The 19217-nt window shown below is 40.4% G+C and overlaps 2 protein-coding genes across 3 annotated transcripts in view; one reads left to right on the top strand and one right to left on the bottom strand.

Moving 5' to 3' along the window:
• Positions 1-2757: 2757 nt before the first annotated feature.
• Positions 2758-9586, top strand: LOC112569854 (protein max-like). Of its 2 annotated transcripts, XM_025247884.1 has the most exons (5): positions 2760-2924; positions 6492-6569; positions 6860-6967; positions 7793-7916; positions 9104-9586. In XM_025247884.1, exons 1-5 carry the CDS (start codon positions 2886-2888, stop codon positions 9259-9261), a joined length of 507 nt encoding a protein of 168 aa, XP_025103669.1. In that variant the 5' UTR covers positions 2760-2885; the 3' UTR covers positions 9262-9586. The 2 variants fall into 2 exon arrangements, with proteins under 2 accessions (XP_025103670.1, XP_025103669.1); XM_025247885.1 differs by lacking the exon at positions 6492-6569 and having other exon boundaries at positions 2758-2924.
• Positions 9587-10734: 1148 nt separating this feature from the next.
• The window catches only part of LOC112570278 (WD repeat-containing protein 81-like), a 31276-nt gene continuing 22793 nt past the window's right edge, over positions 10735-19217 (bottom strand). Inside the window, 6 exon segments of the mRNA XM_025248658.1 lie at positions 10735-13036; positions 13951-14051; positions 17643-17739; positions 18194-18333; positions 18686-18747; positions 18998-19128. Of these exon segments, the coding sequence (XP_025104443.1) occupies positions 12908-13036; positions 13951-14051; positions 17643-17739; positions 18194-18333; positions 18686-18747; positions 18998-19128 (660 nt within the window). The 3' untranslated portion in view covers positions 10735-12907.

The following is a 19217-nucleotide window of genomic DNA, read 5'->3' as shown; positions in this document are numbered from 1 at the left end:
GGGTGTGTGATTCGCATCTCGCGAGGGATCGGTTCTGGTGGCAAAGTAACGATAGTATTGAAACGAAGTAGATTTGCAGAAGTAAGAGTAAAATCATGCATGTTTGGGTGGTTTACTTCACGGTGTCCTTTCCTCTTTAAAATGTGACGCTTTCAAGCACCGTGCGGGTGATATACGTCATACAAAGCCCCTGCACAACACTGTCGAAGCTACATTTGCACCCTCGGACACATGAAAAAGAGCTTGTATCAACTACAGAAAAGCTGACTTTACGGGGGCCCTAGGCAAGAACGCATCAGAATTTCACAAAAACCTCCCACCAAATTAGGTGGAGAAGTTTGCAGGTACAGATGAATTGTCGGATACACACCAAACTGTTTGTAGTAATTACACAACTAGAATCTATAAAACAGGTCGCACAGACGAATACAAATCACTCTTCTCGTCCACGACCAGAGAGCTCCATCAACTACTGCCAGCAAACAGACACTTTCCTTGCGCTTAGAGACTGCACCGGCTACGCGATCATAAGTTCAAACAAGCTGTCAACGAATTTCCTCCATTTGACAACAAAACGCTTACCAGACATACCTCTCACTGTGAGGTGTCCACAAAATGGGAAACTACCATTCTCAGCTCTCTATAAAATTCGGCGTCCGTCCCGTGTACCTTACCGCAATGGTAAGATGGGTGACAGGAAAAAGAGTCACCAGAGGCGGTTGCAGAGCCTTGTGGCACATGGGCACGAGCTGCAGACATTCTGCAACGAGGACTGGCGGTTTCTGGCCTGGTATCTTCATGTTCCACATAATGTTCCATGGCAAAAGCCGCGGACGTGGAGATAATTCACCGAGAAGAGATCGCCAAAAGCTTAGTGCGCCATGGCGACGCATCTGATGATACCATGTGCTTCTCCGGGAGGCTGATGCTGCACTGACCGTTGGTTCTAACGGTTGTTGTGGGGTTACAACAAGGTTTTCTGTCTGGCAAGGGGGTTCTACACTGGCTGTATCGACTGTTCTGATGGTTTTCACCTCCACAGGAGTGGCTTTTATCATTTTGGCTTTGTCATGCGTTTTGAGCCCAACTTTGATGACGAATAAAGCACTTTTTAAATCAACATTTTAGATATTTTGCTGTGTATTTTGTCTGCATGTTTCTGTTTATACGGATGCAGTTGATGCCTGTCTTAAATGGGTGTGTCAGTATGTATGTAGATCGCTTTAAGTCCGACTTAAAGTCCGCCCAGGTGGCGTACTGTAGCGGGGGCGCTGTTTTAGGTCAACAGGTACTGCTGACAGTGCCTAGCCCTTCCATCCCACGCGTGGTCGCGCAGCGCGAGACGGGCAGCAACTGCGGGTGACGTCGAACCCAAGCTGCCCTGAACAAAATACGGGCGTAGAGCAGCACCCGCCCCTTTTCTCTCGATGCGAGAATTGGTCCTGCCGGTATGGCAGTTAGAACGTTTGGAGACTGAGTTAGCGAGAAGCACCAAGGCGTAGCGATGCATCTGGTCCGCTGGAAATAGCGGCTCGCGACGCTCAGTCTCTTTCCTTTTTCCCTCCCTTGGGAGTTGAGCTAGACGTTTGGTTTCGCTGCTGTGCCTTCTAATAGTTTGCTGATATTTTCAAAATATCATCGGTCGTGGTATAGAATAGCGTACTATTCGAAGGCACAGCAGCGAAACCAAACGTCTCGTCTTGAAGCGAAGAAAAATAAAGCTTATCGGTCATGTGAATCTTCGATTGGCATTTTACTTGAAATAAAAGTAAACGACGAAACATTATAACATTGCAAAAGCAAAATTATGCAACTCACAATATGCTTTGAGCTCGTTTTGATAAATAAACCCAAGAAAATGTTTACTAATCCATCGGAAGTTTGAACTGAGACGTTTAGTCCTGCTTGGACGTTTGAGTCCGTTACAGTAGCGAGTACATTAGGTCTGAGGACAGGGGAGTGTAGGGTTAGTTGTTTAGGTCAGCAGGTACTGCTGACAGTGCCTAGCCCCTCCACCCCACATCCCCTTCCACCCCACGCGTGGTCGCGCGAGCGGCTCGCAGCGCGAGACGGGCAGCAACAGCGGGTGACGTAGTACCCAAGCTGCCCTGTACAAAATGCGGGCGTAGAGCAGCGCCCGCTGGAACTGGTCCTGCTGGGTATAGCAGTAAGAATGTTTTGAGTCTGAGTTAGCGAGAAGTACCTTAGTACCACAAGGCGCTCTGGTCCGCTGGAAATAGCGGCTCGCGACACTCAGTCTCTTTTCTCTCGTCCCCACCCCAGGAAGTCGAGCTAGCGAGAAGTACCTTAGTACTGCAAGGCGCTCTGGTCCGCTGGTGATAACGGCTCGCATCACTCAGCGACCCACCCCACGGAGTTAGGTGTTAGGTTTTGGCTAGATAGGTAGGTAGTTGTTTTGTTCGGTAGTTGTTTTGTACATCTTGTAAATAAATTTATGTCTTTGAACTGTAAGCACTCGTGTTAGTGTCAGCGAGTGCTAGTGTGTCGTACGCATGTCTCTGCCGTGTGAACGCGAGTGAGGTTTGTGTACTGTATAAAGTTTGCCTCCTGAGCCTCATTTCCATGGGGAGGAAAATTATTTTATTATCAATTATAATAATTAGCTAGTATTTTTCCTTATATTAATCAGCTTTTAAAAAAAATCAGAAGGAAAACATATTTAGATTTGATAACACTTATAAATAACTCAGTCCATTCTGTAATTGATCATGCAGTATTTACAAATAGCGTTCGCATGTGGCTTGTCACGTGGTTTTGTTTGGTCGCCATATTGCTGGGCAAGGGAAGGAAGATCGCGAGTTTGCGAGGATATATCGGCGAAGGAGTACGTCGCATCCCTGTGACAGTACTAAGTGGTGATAGTTATGAGCGACGAAGACAGAGATGTGGATATCGAAAGTGATGTAAGTTATTTAATAACTTGACATAGACGGTGAAATTTCGTGATTTTGTATTTGTCAGCTTATCTAACACGATTCACATTACAGATTCTGATGATCCCCTGCAAATTTTTATAGTGCAGTCCGCTGTATCATTATCATGTTTAGTTGTGAACAGTAAAGCTGTGTTGGTAATGACACTGTACTGACATAACTGTGTGTAGAACCTACTTCCCTATACTTCACCTGGCATAGGAATAGGGCCAGATGTAAATCACTCATGCACGAGCACGTCACACTGTTTATGTCAGAGAGAGAGAAAGCGTGTAGTAGAAAGTAATTTAGTTATGAAATTACTTCAGTAAAAATTATTCACATTCAAAGTTAATTACTTATCTTAGTCTGCTGGCAAGGAATAGTAGGCTTCAAATACACAAATGGGAAAGCACCGTTTACCCACTCACTACACTGTTTACTGCTGGAAAGAGAAATCGGTACGGTCTAAAGCAGATTCCAGGACGGTCTGAAAAACCATAAAAATCTGTCAACGACAAAGTACAGTTGTACCCCTACTTTATGAAGGATGTGCTCCTGGCTCACTGTGTATGACCCCCAAAAACTTCAGGCTGTCGGGATGCCATAGATATATATATGTGTGTGTATCGTCATGGTGTAACATGTTTCGAAGATGATAGAGGTAATGGTAAATGGTGAATTGATGTAGTGCCAAATAAATTGACTTTTAATGAGAAACTTTGTGTCTATAGAGATGGTGTTGCAGGCTAACCGCCATCTTCTGATGTCGCATCAGAAGGGTTGTCTGATCTTAAGAACCAGGAAGTATAGGATATGATGTTTACAGTGAGAGTGATGGCTCGTGACTGGTAGATAAAGGCATGCTCAAGGTTATAGCTAGACAACATGTAGATTCTAACTTAAACTTAATGCTGTGTGCACAAATTTCTAGTAATTTTTAAGAATATTTTTCTGGGACTTTTGAGGCGAGTGAAGCAGGCGGAATGGAATACAGCCAATAGATCCAAGCAGTTCGCAATTCAAAATACCATCCTGTTGCAAACCAGAAGGGGAAGAAAGAGCAGCAGAAGCACATGTAATCATGAAGGTCCAACACTTTTACCAAAAATCAAACCACGACAACAAAACATAAACAATATCAAGCCTGTTAGGTGAAGGGACAGAACTCTCTATCTCTCAAGACAATTTAAGACAGTGAAGATGCTTTAAGACATACCAGATGCAGCTCAGCATCAATATACATTTGATCACCAACTTGAAAAAGGCGCTTTCTAGATAATTTTGTGAAGACTAGACTTCATGTTGAAGGAAGCAAAGACATACTTTTTTATGATCAAGAAAAGTCTGTTATCATCTCCTGGGCTGCTGAATTACAGTGCTGGCTTTCTGCAGTCTCCTCTCAGCTCCCTTCCTGAGCTGAACAGAGTTAAATGGGGAGACAATTGTTAGCAAAGAGAATTGAGAATTGAATTATTTATTTGATAGGTTGACGACCCTTCAAAGCAGGGCATGGTATGCATTTCATCATTGGCCGTTGAACATACACAGGCAGAAGATGTAAATTACATGAAGTACATAAAAGTGTTCTTATCGTTTCAACCACTTATTACCTAGCACCTACACTCATGCCAACCATTCTTCGTTTGCTCTCTCTCTTACTTCTATATACAGCTCGCATGTCTACACACATGAATAAACTATATACAGCTCGTGCGTATACACACACACACAAGTAAACTATATACAGCTCGCGTGCGTACACACGTACTCGTGCACACTCCACTCACATAGAAATCATTTTTCATTAGCTCTCTCTCTCTCTGTATTATCTTCCACACCTACACCTATAAGCGCGCTCACATGTGCTTACACACACACACATTATTAGGCCATCAGCTCCAGCCTGCTTTACATTTTGGCCAGTTCTGTGAGCCCAACCACATGAGGTCATGTTGTTTGTCCAGTACTGCCAACCTTCCCGTTGCTCCTCTTTAAAGCATAAAAAATGAACATTTCTTATATCATTTGTTTCCCCTCTAGACAGCAACACAGCAAACATTGTCTGGTGGTATCCGCTGTTTATCAGGGGTGTAAGATACTTGGCCCTGATATCAACATAGGTTTGACACTGTAGCAGAAAATGTTCCGTTTTGTTGTGGCTAGCAAAAAGAATAGAGAAATAGAAAGAGTGCCACCTTAGGATATGTTGGTACAAGAGACAGTAGAGTAATAGAATGCAACCTTATAATATGTTGGTAGTCAGCAAAAAGGATATCAGTTCTCAAATCTGACTCTGGGAGAAGGGAAAGGGGTGACTATATATGGGGTGGGGGTTAATGCACAGTGCAGAAGAAAGCTGAGTGCGTAGAAGTAAAGGCTGGAAAAGACCAAATATAAATAGCACAATAAGAGTTTATTAGTAATGATGATGTTGAAAAGTAAACTCTAAATTCTATTTCGCAAAAAGTACATGGGTATAAGAACTACAGGATTTAGGATCAAATAAAGCACCAGATATATGTTCTACAGAACCATTTATGTATATATTTTTTTTTCTCCTATATATATTGTTGGTACTAATGATTGCCACTGTCAATTTCTCCTGCAAATAGTGTAATTTATTTGTCAGCTTGTTCTGCTAGTTCCCTTTAGAATGAGGTATCCTTGTTGTAAAATAGTGAAACACTTTTTCCACTGATGCACTTTTGATACAGTACTGATGCTAGCTTAACATGTTTCTGCTTTGGATACACGAAGTGTTTAATAATTCTGCTTAGATTTACACTTTCTGTTTGCACACTTATTGTGCGTAAAGTGAAAATAAAATCAGGCTATTTGCCAAAATGTGCTGTCTATTTTATGTTCATTTAGTGCTATCAGTGACACCTTAACAGTAACATTAAAATAAAAAGTGTGATCCAGAAGCAAGCATAATCTATAACCCTGTAGACAAAAGTACTCCTGCAAACATTGGTTAGGATCAGACACTTTTTTTTTTGTATTGTGCACACACCCTGTAACATTAAATAAAAATAGATATATGAAAAAAAAAGAGCATTTTGCAAGATTCTTTCAATGATAGATATGATATAAACATTTTGGGCTGAAATCTTTGAATCAGCATTTAAGCCTGAAATGAGTGGGCATAGTGGGGTGTGCTGCAAGCTGGGTATAAACATTATTGCTTGTAAATTAGATTTTGGCTTTGTAGATATGTCTCAGAAGTAGTAATCTTGTTTGTAATTCTCTATTTTGTTCTTTGCCTTATTTAAGAGTGGATACTAATATGCAGACTTTTTAAAGTTTCATTAGAAAATTAATGTGGAAGTTTTGCCAAAATGTCACATTTAGAACAGTGAGTCATGATTTTTACAATTATAATGCCCACAAAGATACAAGTGTTTAATTTCGCTGGTCAGAGTTGTGAAAATAATGCTGATTGTGTGCCCACTTGTTGGATGAAATGTTGAAACATTTATCCTATGAAAGATATAAATATCCTAATTAAACATTTTTACAAAGTAAAGGCTTCACATGGATTTGGCTTTCCAACAGGAGGAGGATGAAGATGATGATGGAATAAACAGTCTCTCAGGCAGCGGAGCTGGCTCCTCTCAGCAGTATTTTTCACAGGTCTGTCTGACTTCTCAAAGCATGACTCCATAGGGTCATCATAAAAACTGAGTCAGATGGGTGTGGTGAAAAAAAAAATAAAGACAGCAAGATTGCATCAATTTAGATGTGGAATTTTGTTGTCCACAGAAATACAGCTTTGGCTTTCCACCTTAATTGTCTAAGTTCCTTTGTAGTGAATTCTAAAATTCTTCTCTTTCATTAACTGCATTTAAAGCTATTAAAATTAGAAAGTCTGGTTCATATGTTATTTATTTTATAGATAACACTTTCTTTCATTGTTGTCGTAGGCTGAAAAGCGTGCCCACCATAATGCATTGGAACGCAAACGAAGGGACCACATTAAGGACAGTTTCCACAGCCTCCGTGATTCTGTCCCTTCACTGCAGGGAGAAAAGGTAGGAAAAGACTGAAGAGGGAAACATGGTGACATAGCACGAATGTTTTGTTAGTCTGTTGGAAGGTCTAGAGTGCATTGCCTAAGCCTAGAAAATTGTCTTAATCTAAGATGCTGACAAATCGTGTTGCATGGGCCATCTTAACTCTTTCACTCGCACAGTCGACAGTTGTCACCTTCCCTGTCCAGCACTGGAGTCGATACATGTCGACTTGCGAGTAGATTACTGCAGTTGACACTCTTATATCCACACACTTGCTTTGTATAGCGTGCGCATTCTACGCGCTTGTGAGAGGAAAATAAAACTAAGGCTGCTGACTCATTATGTGACTCCTTTGTGTGTTAGCATACGTTCTGCAGCAGACACTCACGCATGTTTAGTTTACTTCTTAAGGCAGTTGTGGCATGTATCTCCCAACTGATGAAAACATGAGCAGAAACATGTGACAATTTGCAGTCCTACAGAGAGCAGCCAGAAAGACTGGCATTTGTAGCTACCTGTTGTAGAAATGCCTGGAACTGGGAAATCCCAATAGTGAAAGGGTTAAGCAAGCAGTATCTTAAAATTTAAGACAGATTCCCCAGGTCTACTTTTCATTTTTGAGAATGCATCTTTTTCCAGCGGCATAACAAAACACGTTTGCATTTTTGTACTATTATTTCTATTATAATAAAGTGCTTTGAACAAATCGTTGGAAGAGTGCTGTATAAATGTTCATTATGATCATTATCAGTGAAAGTATTAAACAAGGTGTTCTTACCTGTAACAGAGGTTTTTATAAATCTTTATATTGATTTTGTGAATGTGTGTGATCTGACCATGTAGGTGTCACGGGCTATGATTCTTAAAAAGGCAGCAGACTACATCCAATTCATGAGACAGAAAAATCAAGGTCATCAACAAGATATTGAAGATCTCAAAAGACAGAATGGCATGATGGAACAACAAAGTAAGTTTCCTCTGCTTTTTTCTCCTTTGGATTATCATTAATGTTTCATACATTTCTCTCTCCATTGTAACAAGCAAGGGTCACTAAACTACACTCACTTGTGGCGTGCACATTCAACAATAACAGCACGTGGAGATGGTTAGAGGTTGTGATTTTCCGTCACCTGCGCTGATCACACTCTTGATGCATCTACCAAATCACGTCAAAATTTACGTACGCGTGATCTTATACTAAATTGCTTATTACATTTCTAATTAACTCATTGAGCCCCCACACACGTAACCCCAATCAACAACTCAAGGCAATTTAGTATATTAAAGAAAGTTATTAACATCGAGGGGATTATACAAATTACAGAAAATAATACAATTTCCAAAATATAAAAGTATGGTTGTTATCTAGGTGTCATGTATTTACCTAATCCCTAGTCCAGATAGTGTGAGCCACTAAATGTTAACACTAATTACTAAACACTGCATTCTCACTTGTCTAGCACACGCTCGCCACTTATCTCGTCACACCAAAAGTTTAGTGATTGGATAGATTTAGATAGTGGAATCGCCCGAGCAAACGTGGAATGATTGACCAATCACGAAAAAGTAGAAACGCTTGCAGATGAGAATGTAACATCACGATCAGCCAAGATCGTGGTCTTTTGCATTGGGCTCTCGTCGAGTATAGTTGTACTGAGATCGACTCAAGGGTGTCTCCCTGTGCGACATCTTTGACACAACTTACTCTAGAGGCGTGAAGACCTGCTCTACAGCAGAGTGTATATTGCTTTAGCACAAGCAGCTATTGATCATAACCAGAAGAAGCTGAAGCTGGTGAATAAGCGTCGGTCCTTGATTAGTTGCTGCAGTTGAAACATTGCTTCGACCTAGAGGGACGAGAGAGGTACATGATAACCCATGGCAGGACCATAACCTCTGCGTGCTGAAAGAAAGGACGCCTCGAGAAAGACACGTGATAAATAGAGGACAGTGCAGAGCCTCTGCACTGGAGACAGAAAGCTGCTGCAATCGATAGAGTGACCCAAGAACATTTTCATTTCACCTCTCCTTTATAGCCTCATTTGTAACAGATGTATAAACATACTGTAGGTCAGCTACATTTCCATTTATTTCAAGAATAATTACTTCTGCAATTTACTATAATGGGTACATGCTTGTGTGTGTTGTTTACAGTTCGAGCACTGGAAAAAGCAAAGGTCACAGGACAGTTTGCAAGTCAGTCTAGTGTTGATTTCAAGTCCAAATTCATTGGACATTCATCAGATTCTGAAACTTCTGAAGATGACTCCAGTGGATCCCGCAGGAAGAAAGTCAAGACAGCTAATAGCTAACTTCAATGGCAGAGCTTTCAATTTATTCAATCTAGCTTCATTGTGTATGTTAAGGATTTTCTGGATAAAATGTTATGGTAGTACTTTTGTCTCTTGAGAGATAGGGCATGGTGGTGAATGTGTTTGAGCATTTCTGTATGCTTTGTACTAACCAAACCTCATAACAAGTCCCAACTTGGGATATTATGAGATGTATATATGCTTGTGATAGAGGTAGGGGTCTCTGTGCATGTGTGCATAGGTGTGGGTGTGCATCTGGTTAATGAATGCAAGCTTTTGTGTACAATTAGTGTGTGAAAATAAAGAGGACCCATCTGGAACCAAGTTTGTGATATTTTTGTTTTGGTTTTATTGTTATATCTACACTTAATGTACATAAAGGCATATTAATAAGATCCTTCCACTTGCAGATAGTAGTTAATAGTGTCAGATCCAGCAGACAGGTCCAGTGGCGTTATGACCAACACATCACCATAGTCAAGGGCAGATAATGTCTGTAGTTATTTTGGTTTTGGTACTGTGAAAAGGTCTATATGCTGACTGAGCCTGTAAGGATAAGGTGGTACTCGTTGAAGTAGGTGCAGAGCTGTGTCAAAACTTTCTCCATGATCCTAGAGATAAGACAAGTTGTAAACTGGGCGATAATTGTTCAACACATTGATGTCAAGTATGGACTTCTTAAGGAGTGGCCCCACCAGGGCATTTTTAAACAAAGATTGGAAAACACCCGATGACAAATTGACATTAACAATGTTTGTGATGGCAGGTAAAACATCTAAGCGCTCAAGAAGTACTTGTGGAAGGTTGTGTATGAGCCAGTTTGCTATCATTGCTCCGATCCTGGCCCGACGTCTTTTTGTCTCCCTTGTTTAGAGCCACGCCACTGGAGGACACAGCTTTTTGCCGTGGAAACCTCTTGCGCTGATGCATATAGTCATTTTTTGCAAGCAGCTTAAGACTGGTGTTTTGCAGTAAAACTGTCAATCACATCAGGAGTGCCCTTTTTCTCAGAATGTTTACTTCCTGTCACTTTGATAGTTTATCCATTTTCTCCCAATGCATAATAGGCATCTTCATAATGGATACTTGCAGTTAACAAGATACAAGTGTCTGGCATCAGCAACATTTTCACATGCTTATTAACCTTGCCAGTTGGAAATTGCATTATGTTGCTACCTTCCTTGTCTCATGGCTTTTGCAAAATTTCAAGGCTATCCTGGTGTTTGAGGGAGTGCCATTTCATATAACACATTCCAGTGGAACAAAAGATAAACTTTGCACCAGGAATCATTTTGTTCACAGTGTTGGAGCCATGGTTGCTTGATAAAGCATATGGTTTGTAATGTTTATTTTCTCAACAACTCCTATTTATAAATGATAATGCAATTTCTGGTATAAGATTGGTCTATTTGAGACATTGCATTATCTCTTTTGGCCACACAAGCAGTGGTAAATATATAACAAAACAGGAAAAATGCTGACATTTTTTTTAATTCATAATACTGGCTGCTGAAGGTCTGAGTTGGGGAGGGAGAACTGCAACTTTTTTTCTTTTTTTTGTATCCAACTGTTTTGCTTGCTATTTCTAGCAAAACACCAGTAACCTTGGAAATACTGTGACCATTAATTATTCCAACAATTACAGTTCACAAGTACAATACACTGACCACTGAATTACTCTCACCACAATTACAGTAAGCAAGCAACAATAACCTCCACCGTTCTTCATTAGAAATTTCTGCAGACCTTCCCACATAAAGATCTCAAACTGCATGCAAAACCGCATGCATGTATGCATTCAAACTGACGAGTATTGAAAACAAGACAATGGCCACTGACAAAAGCACCATATTGCACAAACTATAACACAATCTCTAGTTTGTTATCTCATAATCGGAGAACATCCAAAAGTTTGAACAGAATTAGTGCGCACGAGAACTATTATGCTATTGAATGTTTTCTCAGAAATAGGAGTGAGATTAAAAAAAAAATTTCCCTCCAGCCTGGCACAAATAAAAGTTTGAGTTTTCTTTTTCAAAGCGCTCTCTTAGCTAGCCACACCTTGGTTAAATTGCCTATAACTTGTTGGTTTGGCCCAGTTTCAACCTACTTTGTTTGGCAAGCTAGTTAATTAAAAAGGCCTTTTATTTAGACAGTGAAGACACATTTGCATGCTACCTGCATCTCAAGTCAGCCTAAAAGGCAAACATGCCTTGATTGAGAAGTGAAGCAACTTATAGTTAAGATCATAAATAACAAATTATTAAAAATCTTTCAGCTGATAATCTCAAATGTATACAGCACAAAATATAACCTTTAAGAAATGTGTATAAGCTTTTACTTTTCAGAATAATTGTTCCTGTGGGTAATACACGTCTTCTATATCTCTAACATTCCATTGGCTACCAGTTCCATTCTATAAAGTAAACACCCTGAGAGATTTTTTGCTGTTGATATATTGATTATACACAGCAGACCCTCTGGTGGCCTTTATTTTTCTTTGTCTTGGTATTTTTTAAAACCAGTAAAAATGGCTTACATAATAGGTATGTATGCTAGTTTATTTTAAAAGGATGGGTTTCCTTTGACTTGTGCTAATACCCAAAATATCTGTTGTGTTCATAATATACAAACTGAACAGTGGAACCCTCCCCTGCATTTGGAAGAGATCAAAATCTGATTTCTCTCAACATAACAAAAACTTTCAAATTGGCTGCAATCATCAAATAACTTAGAAACTAAATCAAACCCCGTTTCTCCTGAAAAAAAAAATCACACACATTTTTGCGACAAACTAAGACTATAGTAATCTGTCAGCATTTGATCATAATGACGTTAAAAGATAGAATGGCCCATCACTGCATAGCAGTCTTGGCAGAAAGATTTATGGATACAGAGGTAAACATTCACCATTAAATGAAACAATCAGCATAACAAGGTAAACATATTCTCATTAAAATTTTAAAAACAAGTTTTTAACAAAGTTTGTTCATTATATTTGTTGTTAGTCTCAACTTGAAGCAGATCTGTCATTTCATTCTGAGAGAACAAGATTCCAACAACAGGTGAAACTACATAAGATCAACATCATGAAACATGATTGCATATAAGAATTAATTTTTTCTTCACAAAATGATGAAATAATCTCAGGGAAAAATTTCAAAATATGACAACAAAATTTTAAAACTTGTTCAGTAAGCATCTTTTGAAAGTCATCAGTTAAAATGTTATCTATTTCTTATCATTTAAAACAATGTTATTGCTTGATTTCTTAAACAAACCTATAAATCCATTGATAAAGAAATTAAATCAAATAGTATGGTGACAGTTTAGATATAAGACACTGTTTTTGCTGCACAGAACGAAGCCAAAGATACGAGTATATGAACAGTCACATGCAGCCTGTATATCAAGACACTTTGTCATCCTAATGATTTACAGAAATATGCATGTCTAAAGAGATCATTTTACAAACATAATTGTGTTTACTCTAAGGAAAAACAAAAAAATTAAGTTCCACTTTAAGAAATGTCCAGATAACACTGAATTTAAATAAACCGCTAATCTATTTAATACACTATGACATAACAAGTGATCTCTGGTGGTACCACTGATGAAAACTGCATTGAAACCACACTGTAGATTATCAAGCAAACAGCTGTATGGTCCCATTGTCAGCGCCTAGCAACAGGGTTTTGTTGAGAGGAAGGATAGTCATGTTGGTGACCACACCCTTGAATGTATCAGAACGAAGTTTGACACTTGTGAATGATGCCTGAAACACATCTTTCTGGCATATAGATGTATTCCTCCTGCCAAACTTTGTGTATATATGTACATACACACACATTCATCGATAAAATTTAATTCATAATTCAGACACTGAATTATATGCACAATTGTCATGATGAATTACGAGCAAAAATCACATGAAAATGCCCATACAATGCTTATGTTGCTGCAACAAATGTAGTTGGTTATGTGGACTGTTAAGTTTGAATACATGACTAGGGCATATACTACTTTGGCCAGATTAAATAAAAATTAGCCTATAGACAAGTATTTTTAGATATATCTGACACATCTGGCCATACAAAAATGGCCAAATTTTAAGTGCATGGATGCAATTTTACTGTTAAGTATTACTGCTATAAAAGTTTCTCTGTAGGATTTATTCAATTCTTTATGCACTAGATAAATGTTACATCTTGAACATTAAATGGTAGTTTGTCAACCTCGATATTTGTTGAGTCTCCAAAATAGTCCTTCAGACTGATTGATGTTTATCATATAATTTATTTTAGGTGAGTACCACTCCTAACTGTTTGTTAAATGTCTGTATGGGTATGTGAGCAAAGACAAATTTCTGTCCTCCTGGGCAGACAATAAAGTCTGTTTTGATTTGATTTGATTTGATTTGATAATTTATTTTAGGTGGGTATTACAATTTAGAGGTGTGACATCACTGTGGTACTGTTAGTCTACTGGTATTTACAGTTATCAGGCTGAAGTCTGATGAATCTTCATCCAACTTTTCAATTTATATGTAACTAAGTAAATCTAATTACTGTATTTTACTTTCTGTAAAAATTTTATTTGTATAACTGTTTTTCACATTTCTGTGATGCAGCAGTCTTAGAGTCAATTAATCAACCAACAGTGAGACAGGAACGACAACTCAAAACTCACATGATCACTGATTGTGGAATGAACTCCAATTCTGTTTGCAGTGGTAACACTAAGCACCTGGTCTTTGTAAAAACAGAAACAATGGACAGGGTCGCTTGGTCCTGTTAGAGAGATAAGGCAAACAAAACTTGTTTAAAATATATTAAAAAAACTTTTAAAAGTAACTCTTCTCTGCCCTTTCTTTTATCTTATAAATGTTTTCTTTAATCTCTTTTAAGTGTGTTTTGGAATAGATCGGTAACATAGCCTTGATAGATAAACATCAGTTAACACATAAGCCCCCTGTGGGACCCCGGGGTATGCTTGCCTAGCAAGCATTGCAAGAATAGGGTCCCTGCCATCCAGCCAGGCATGTCGTAAGAGGCGACTAAGGTGGACACCTCACCTAGAGGTAAAATAGGTTGTGGTAGGGCTAACAACCCCACCATGTAAAAAAAATCCTGTTACAGAAACTAAAACCAGAGAACTCGTCACAGATGGCGAATGTAATGAAGCACACCAGGAGACTGGACTAATGACGGACGACAGCCAAACCCGAAAGGGAGCTGGCGCCCCGACAGCGGATTTACTGAAGCCGAGGCAGAAGTTGAGGGTGGGGTGCTGGAACGTCCAGACCTTGTACCAGACTGGCAGGATGCTCCAATTAGTCAAGGAGTTTGACAACTACAACTTGGACATCCTGGGAGTCAGTGAGGTCAGATGGACCGGCACGGGAAAGAGGAGACTAGCGTCAGGACATACCATCTTGTTCTCAGGAAGATCAGACGCTCAGCACTCTGAAGGAGTAGCTCTACTCCTCAACAAGAAAACGGAAAAGGCACTGCTGGAATGGAAGCCTTATGGACCCAGGCTTTTGAGAGCAAGATTCCATTCCAAGTACACCAAGCTGACAGTGCTAGCCTGCTATGCACCAACAAATGACTCTGAGGCAGAAGACAAGGATGCTTTTTACGATCAGCTCCAGGCAGCCTCAGAAAGCGTTCCAGCCCACGACATGTTGCTCATCATCGGCGATCTCAATGCCAAGGTGGGAAGTGACAACACCTGCAGGGAGCATGTCATGGGCAAACATGGAATCGGAACCATCAATGACAACGGAGAGAGACTGGCAGACTTTTGTGAAGAAAACAACCTACTGATTGGAGCACACTCTTCCCACACAAAGACATCCACAAGGCAACATGGACATCACCAAATGGGATCACAAAGAACCAGATAGACCATGTCATCATCAACCGAAAATGGAGGAGCTCACTTCAAGATGTTAGAGCCTACAGAGGAGCAGACATTGCAGTGACCACACTCTTGTGATAGCCACAGTTTCTCTGAAGCTGCGTCGATCACGAGGAAAACAGGCACGTCAGCAGAGAGTGGACTCCGGCAAACTAAAAAATCCAGCCACCGAAAGGGCCTTTGCTATGGAAGTAAAGAACAGGTTCCAGGCACTAGGAGACCAACAAGAGATGACCTTAGACGACTTCAATCGAGTCTTACAGGAATCAGGAGAGAAAATACTGGGCTTCCAACGGAAAAAGAAAGAACAGTGGATCAGAGAAGAGACATGGAAGAAGATAGAAGAGAGAAAGTCAGCCAAACAAAGAATCAACAGCACCAGATCTGAACGCCTGAAGGAACAACACAGACAAAGATATGCAAAACTGAACAAAGAGGTAAAGAGGATGACAAGAACCGACAAAAGATATCACATAGAGAAACTGGCAGATGAAGCAGAAAATGCAGCAAGTAAAAATGACCTGAAGACACTGTACAAGATAAACAAACAGCTAAACAACGGGTTTAAGAACAGTGATGTGCCAGTGAAAGACGTGAACGGTAATGTCGTCGAGGGAGAGGCAGGAAAACTACAGCGCTGGAGGGAGCATTTTGAGTCAGTTCTGAACAGACCAGATCCCCCTCAGCTTGCAGACATCCAGCCAGCAGCTATAGACCTTGACATCTGCACAGACCACCAAGCCTGGAAGAAGTGACAGCAGCAGTCAAGACAATGAAGAGCGCAAGCACCAGGGGCAGATGGAATAACAGCAGAGATGTTGAAAGCAGACGTGAATGTGACAGCTCCAAGCTGACTGAAATCTTCAGGCAAATTTGGGAATCAGGGCAGGTCCCTGTTGCGTGGAAGACAGGGCTCATCTTCAAGTTACCCAAGAAAGGAGATCTTGGAGACTGCAATAATTGGAGGGGCATAACACTTCTTTCCCTCACCAGCAAGGTCTTCAGCAAGATTGTTTTGTCAAGACTGACGGCAACTCTTGAGAAAGACCTCCGACCACAGCAAGCAGGATTTCGCCCTGGGCGATCCTGCTCCGAACACATCTTCATTCTGCGACAGATTCTGGAGCAGAGCAACGAATGGAACACACCGCTGTACATCAATTTCATCGACCTGGAGAAGGCTTTTGACAGCATCCACCGCGAGTCCTTATGGAAGATCCTGAGGCATTACGGAGTCCCTGCAAAACTTGTTCAGGTCATTGCAATGCTGTACAGCGACTTCAAATCCCAGGTTGTCTGTGACACGGAGCTCACAGACCCCTTCAACGTCAGTACGGGGTGAAGCAGGGCTGCATTCTGTCGCCGTTCCTCTTCATCCTGGCCATGGACTGGATCATGAAGACTTCCACCGACAGCGAGAGGAGAGGGCTCAGATGGACCATGACTATGACAGCAACAACAACGCTGGAAGACTTGGACTTTGCTGATGACATTGCCCTGCTGTCACACCGCCACCAAGACATGCAGGAAAAAACAAAGGCCTTCTCAGAAACAGCTGGAAACCTTGGCTTGAAGGTCAGCACAAAAAAGACTAACAGTATGAGAGTGAACGCCAGAGTCCAAGACAGCATCAAACTAAATGGAGAAGAGATTGAGGAAGTTGACAGTTTCACCTATCTTGGTCCAAAATGTCAAACACTGGGGATGCGGAGGTGGAGATTCGAGCCCGACTGGCGAAAGCCAGTCAGGCCTTTGCCTCACTCAGGAGCACATGGAAGGCAAAAAACATCAGCCAGAAGATCAAGCTGAGAATCTTCAAGTCAAATGTGATCAGCACCCTCCTTTACGGATCAGAATCTTGGAAGATGACCAAAACCATCAGTAACAAGCTTGACGTCTTCCAAAACAGATGCCTCAGGCGCATACTTAACATCTTTTGGCCAAACACCATCACCAACGAAGAACTCCACCGAAGAAGTGAAACCGAGTCCATCACCACGCAGGTTCAACGAAGGCGTTGGCGATGGATTGGACATGTGCTCCGCCAGCAGACAGCAGACCTTTCCAGAGTCGCCCTACGATGGACTCCAGACGGCCGAAGAAAACGAGGCCGCCCAAAGGAACTTGGAGAAGACAGTGGAAAGGGAGATGAAAGGAAAGGGCTGGACATGGGGTCACCTAGAGCGTGTTTCAGCCGATCGACATCGGTGGCGGACTCTGGTTGAGGCCTTATGTGCAACCTGATGCACAAAGAGGAATAGATAGATAGAACACATAAGCAAGAAAATAAAATATGAAAACATGGATACACGTGGAAATATAATCTTTCTCACAGTCTACCATGAAATCATACCATAACAATTATCAACTGCTTGTCAATAATCTGATAACTAGAAAAACAAAGATACAAAGACCACTTCATAACTACAAGAGGAAACTTGGTGAGGTAAGTGTCCAACCTTTCAGAGGATTAATTTCTGACCCGTCCACATTCCAGACTTTAAAGGCACCATCAAATGATGAAGAAACAAGCCTGCTCTTATTAAAAGCCTTAATCTGCAACATAAATTGTCTGTGAAAATATGCATACAAAATTTGTAATCCTCAAAATTTTAGGTTATTGTTATCAAAGAAAAGAAGAAGAAAAAAGATCCATTTAATAACTCTATGGAAATATACACGTATCACCATGGACATGTCAGTCTTGTAATAACTTTTGCCGTAGTCTAAAAACCCACCTTTTTATTTTAAAGAAAACCGAAAATGAAAATAAAGACTACAGAACATGACTACTGCCACCATGTATGTTTATATAAAATTCTTTAAGCCTGCCTTTCTTAATGGTTAAACATATTCTACAATAAAACAGTATTTTTTTAATTAAAAAGGAAACATACAGCTTAATTTTTATGACCTGGCCAATCAATGATACACATTAAACTATTCATGAGTAATGGAAAAATTCTTTGGAAATAATGCAAAAGATTCTAAGCTAGTTTATAATGCATGCCTGAAGGATTTCTCCATCATGTGCTTTCCAGGATGCTTGTAGCAAGCCACTGTTCAATTCCAAGATGGAGATGATCCCAGTGGAGAAGCCAACAGCCACCCAGCTTCCATCAGGGCTCACAGCTACACACCGCAGCAAGCCTGTATAACACACACACAAAATATGAAGCTACTGACACACTACTCCTATCATCTGCTGATTGTCTGTGGGGTGCATCTAAGCATCCAAGTTACCCATAAATGCTATACACTCTGTAGTCTGTATGCTGTTATATGTGTTTAATTTAGCGCTTTGTTGCATGTTTAAATGTTAGTTTATCCATAGTCCTGTGAGCACTGCAAACATAAGGAAATGTGCTTTAAAAATCCTATTATCATTAGACCAGACATGTTTGCACAAACTATACAAAATATCAACAGACCAACCACATTATGTACTATTAAATGTTATAATCACACAAGTTAATCATTAACACATATATTATGTACACACCTGTAGAACCAGTGGAGCACCTGAACTCATGACCATATTTTAAGGTCCTCAGATCAAGAAAGCTGAAAAATGATCCATATAAACTTCATAATAATAAATAATCTAATAAAGCTAAAATTAAGAGTGAATGAAAGAGAGTGAAAGAGTATTAAAAGACATCAAAAAGAAAAGCCTTATGCTCAAAAATATAGATTGCCTAATATGTGCAAATATAAGCTTTAGTGTGCTAATCATGAGAAATATGATGGCACTTGCAGAACATGATAATCCTCAACTACAAAGACAACGAAAGGCTAGGATGTCCAGACTCACCGAACTGTGGCATCTGTTGTACCCATGAGGACTAGTGGACTAGGAGCAGGTACAGCCTGCAGTGCCACGGCTGGGGAATAGCGGCTTGACTCCAGCTGACACAGGCCCACCCCTGTGAAGGGATCCCACACCTAAACACACAACATAAAGTCAAGTCATGGACTTAGACAAAACACCCATTGTTTAGGGAAGATCATATACCTATAGTCACAACGCATTA

The sequence above is a fragment of the Pomacea canaliculata genome, linkage group LG8, assembly GCF_003073045.1.
Source record: "Pomacea canaliculata isolate SZHN2017 linkage group LG8, ASM307304v1, whole genome shotgun sequence".
Taxonomy (NCBI): domain Eukaryota; kingdom Metazoa; phylum Mollusca; class Gastropoda; order Architaenioglossa; family Ampullariidae; genus Pomacea; species Pomacea canaliculata.
This window is presented reverse-complemented; position numbering and strand designations above follow the sequence as displayed.

What these genes read in the sequence shown, in the direction of transcription:
- LOC112569854 (XM_025247884.1), top strand. Translation starts at nt 2,886, where the DNA reads ATGAGCGACGAAGACAGAGATGTGGATATCGAAAGTGAT. An exon ending in ATGTGGATATCGAAAGTGAT is followed by an intron (nt 2,925 to 6,491) that starts GTAAGTTATTTA and finishes GCTTTCCAACAG; the next exon opens with GAGGAGGATGAAGATGATGA. An exon ending in CTCAGCAGTATTTTTCACAG is followed by an intron (nt 6,570 to 6,859) that starts GTCTGTCTGACT and finishes TTGTTGTCGTAG; the next exon opens with GCTGAAAAGCGTGCCCACCA.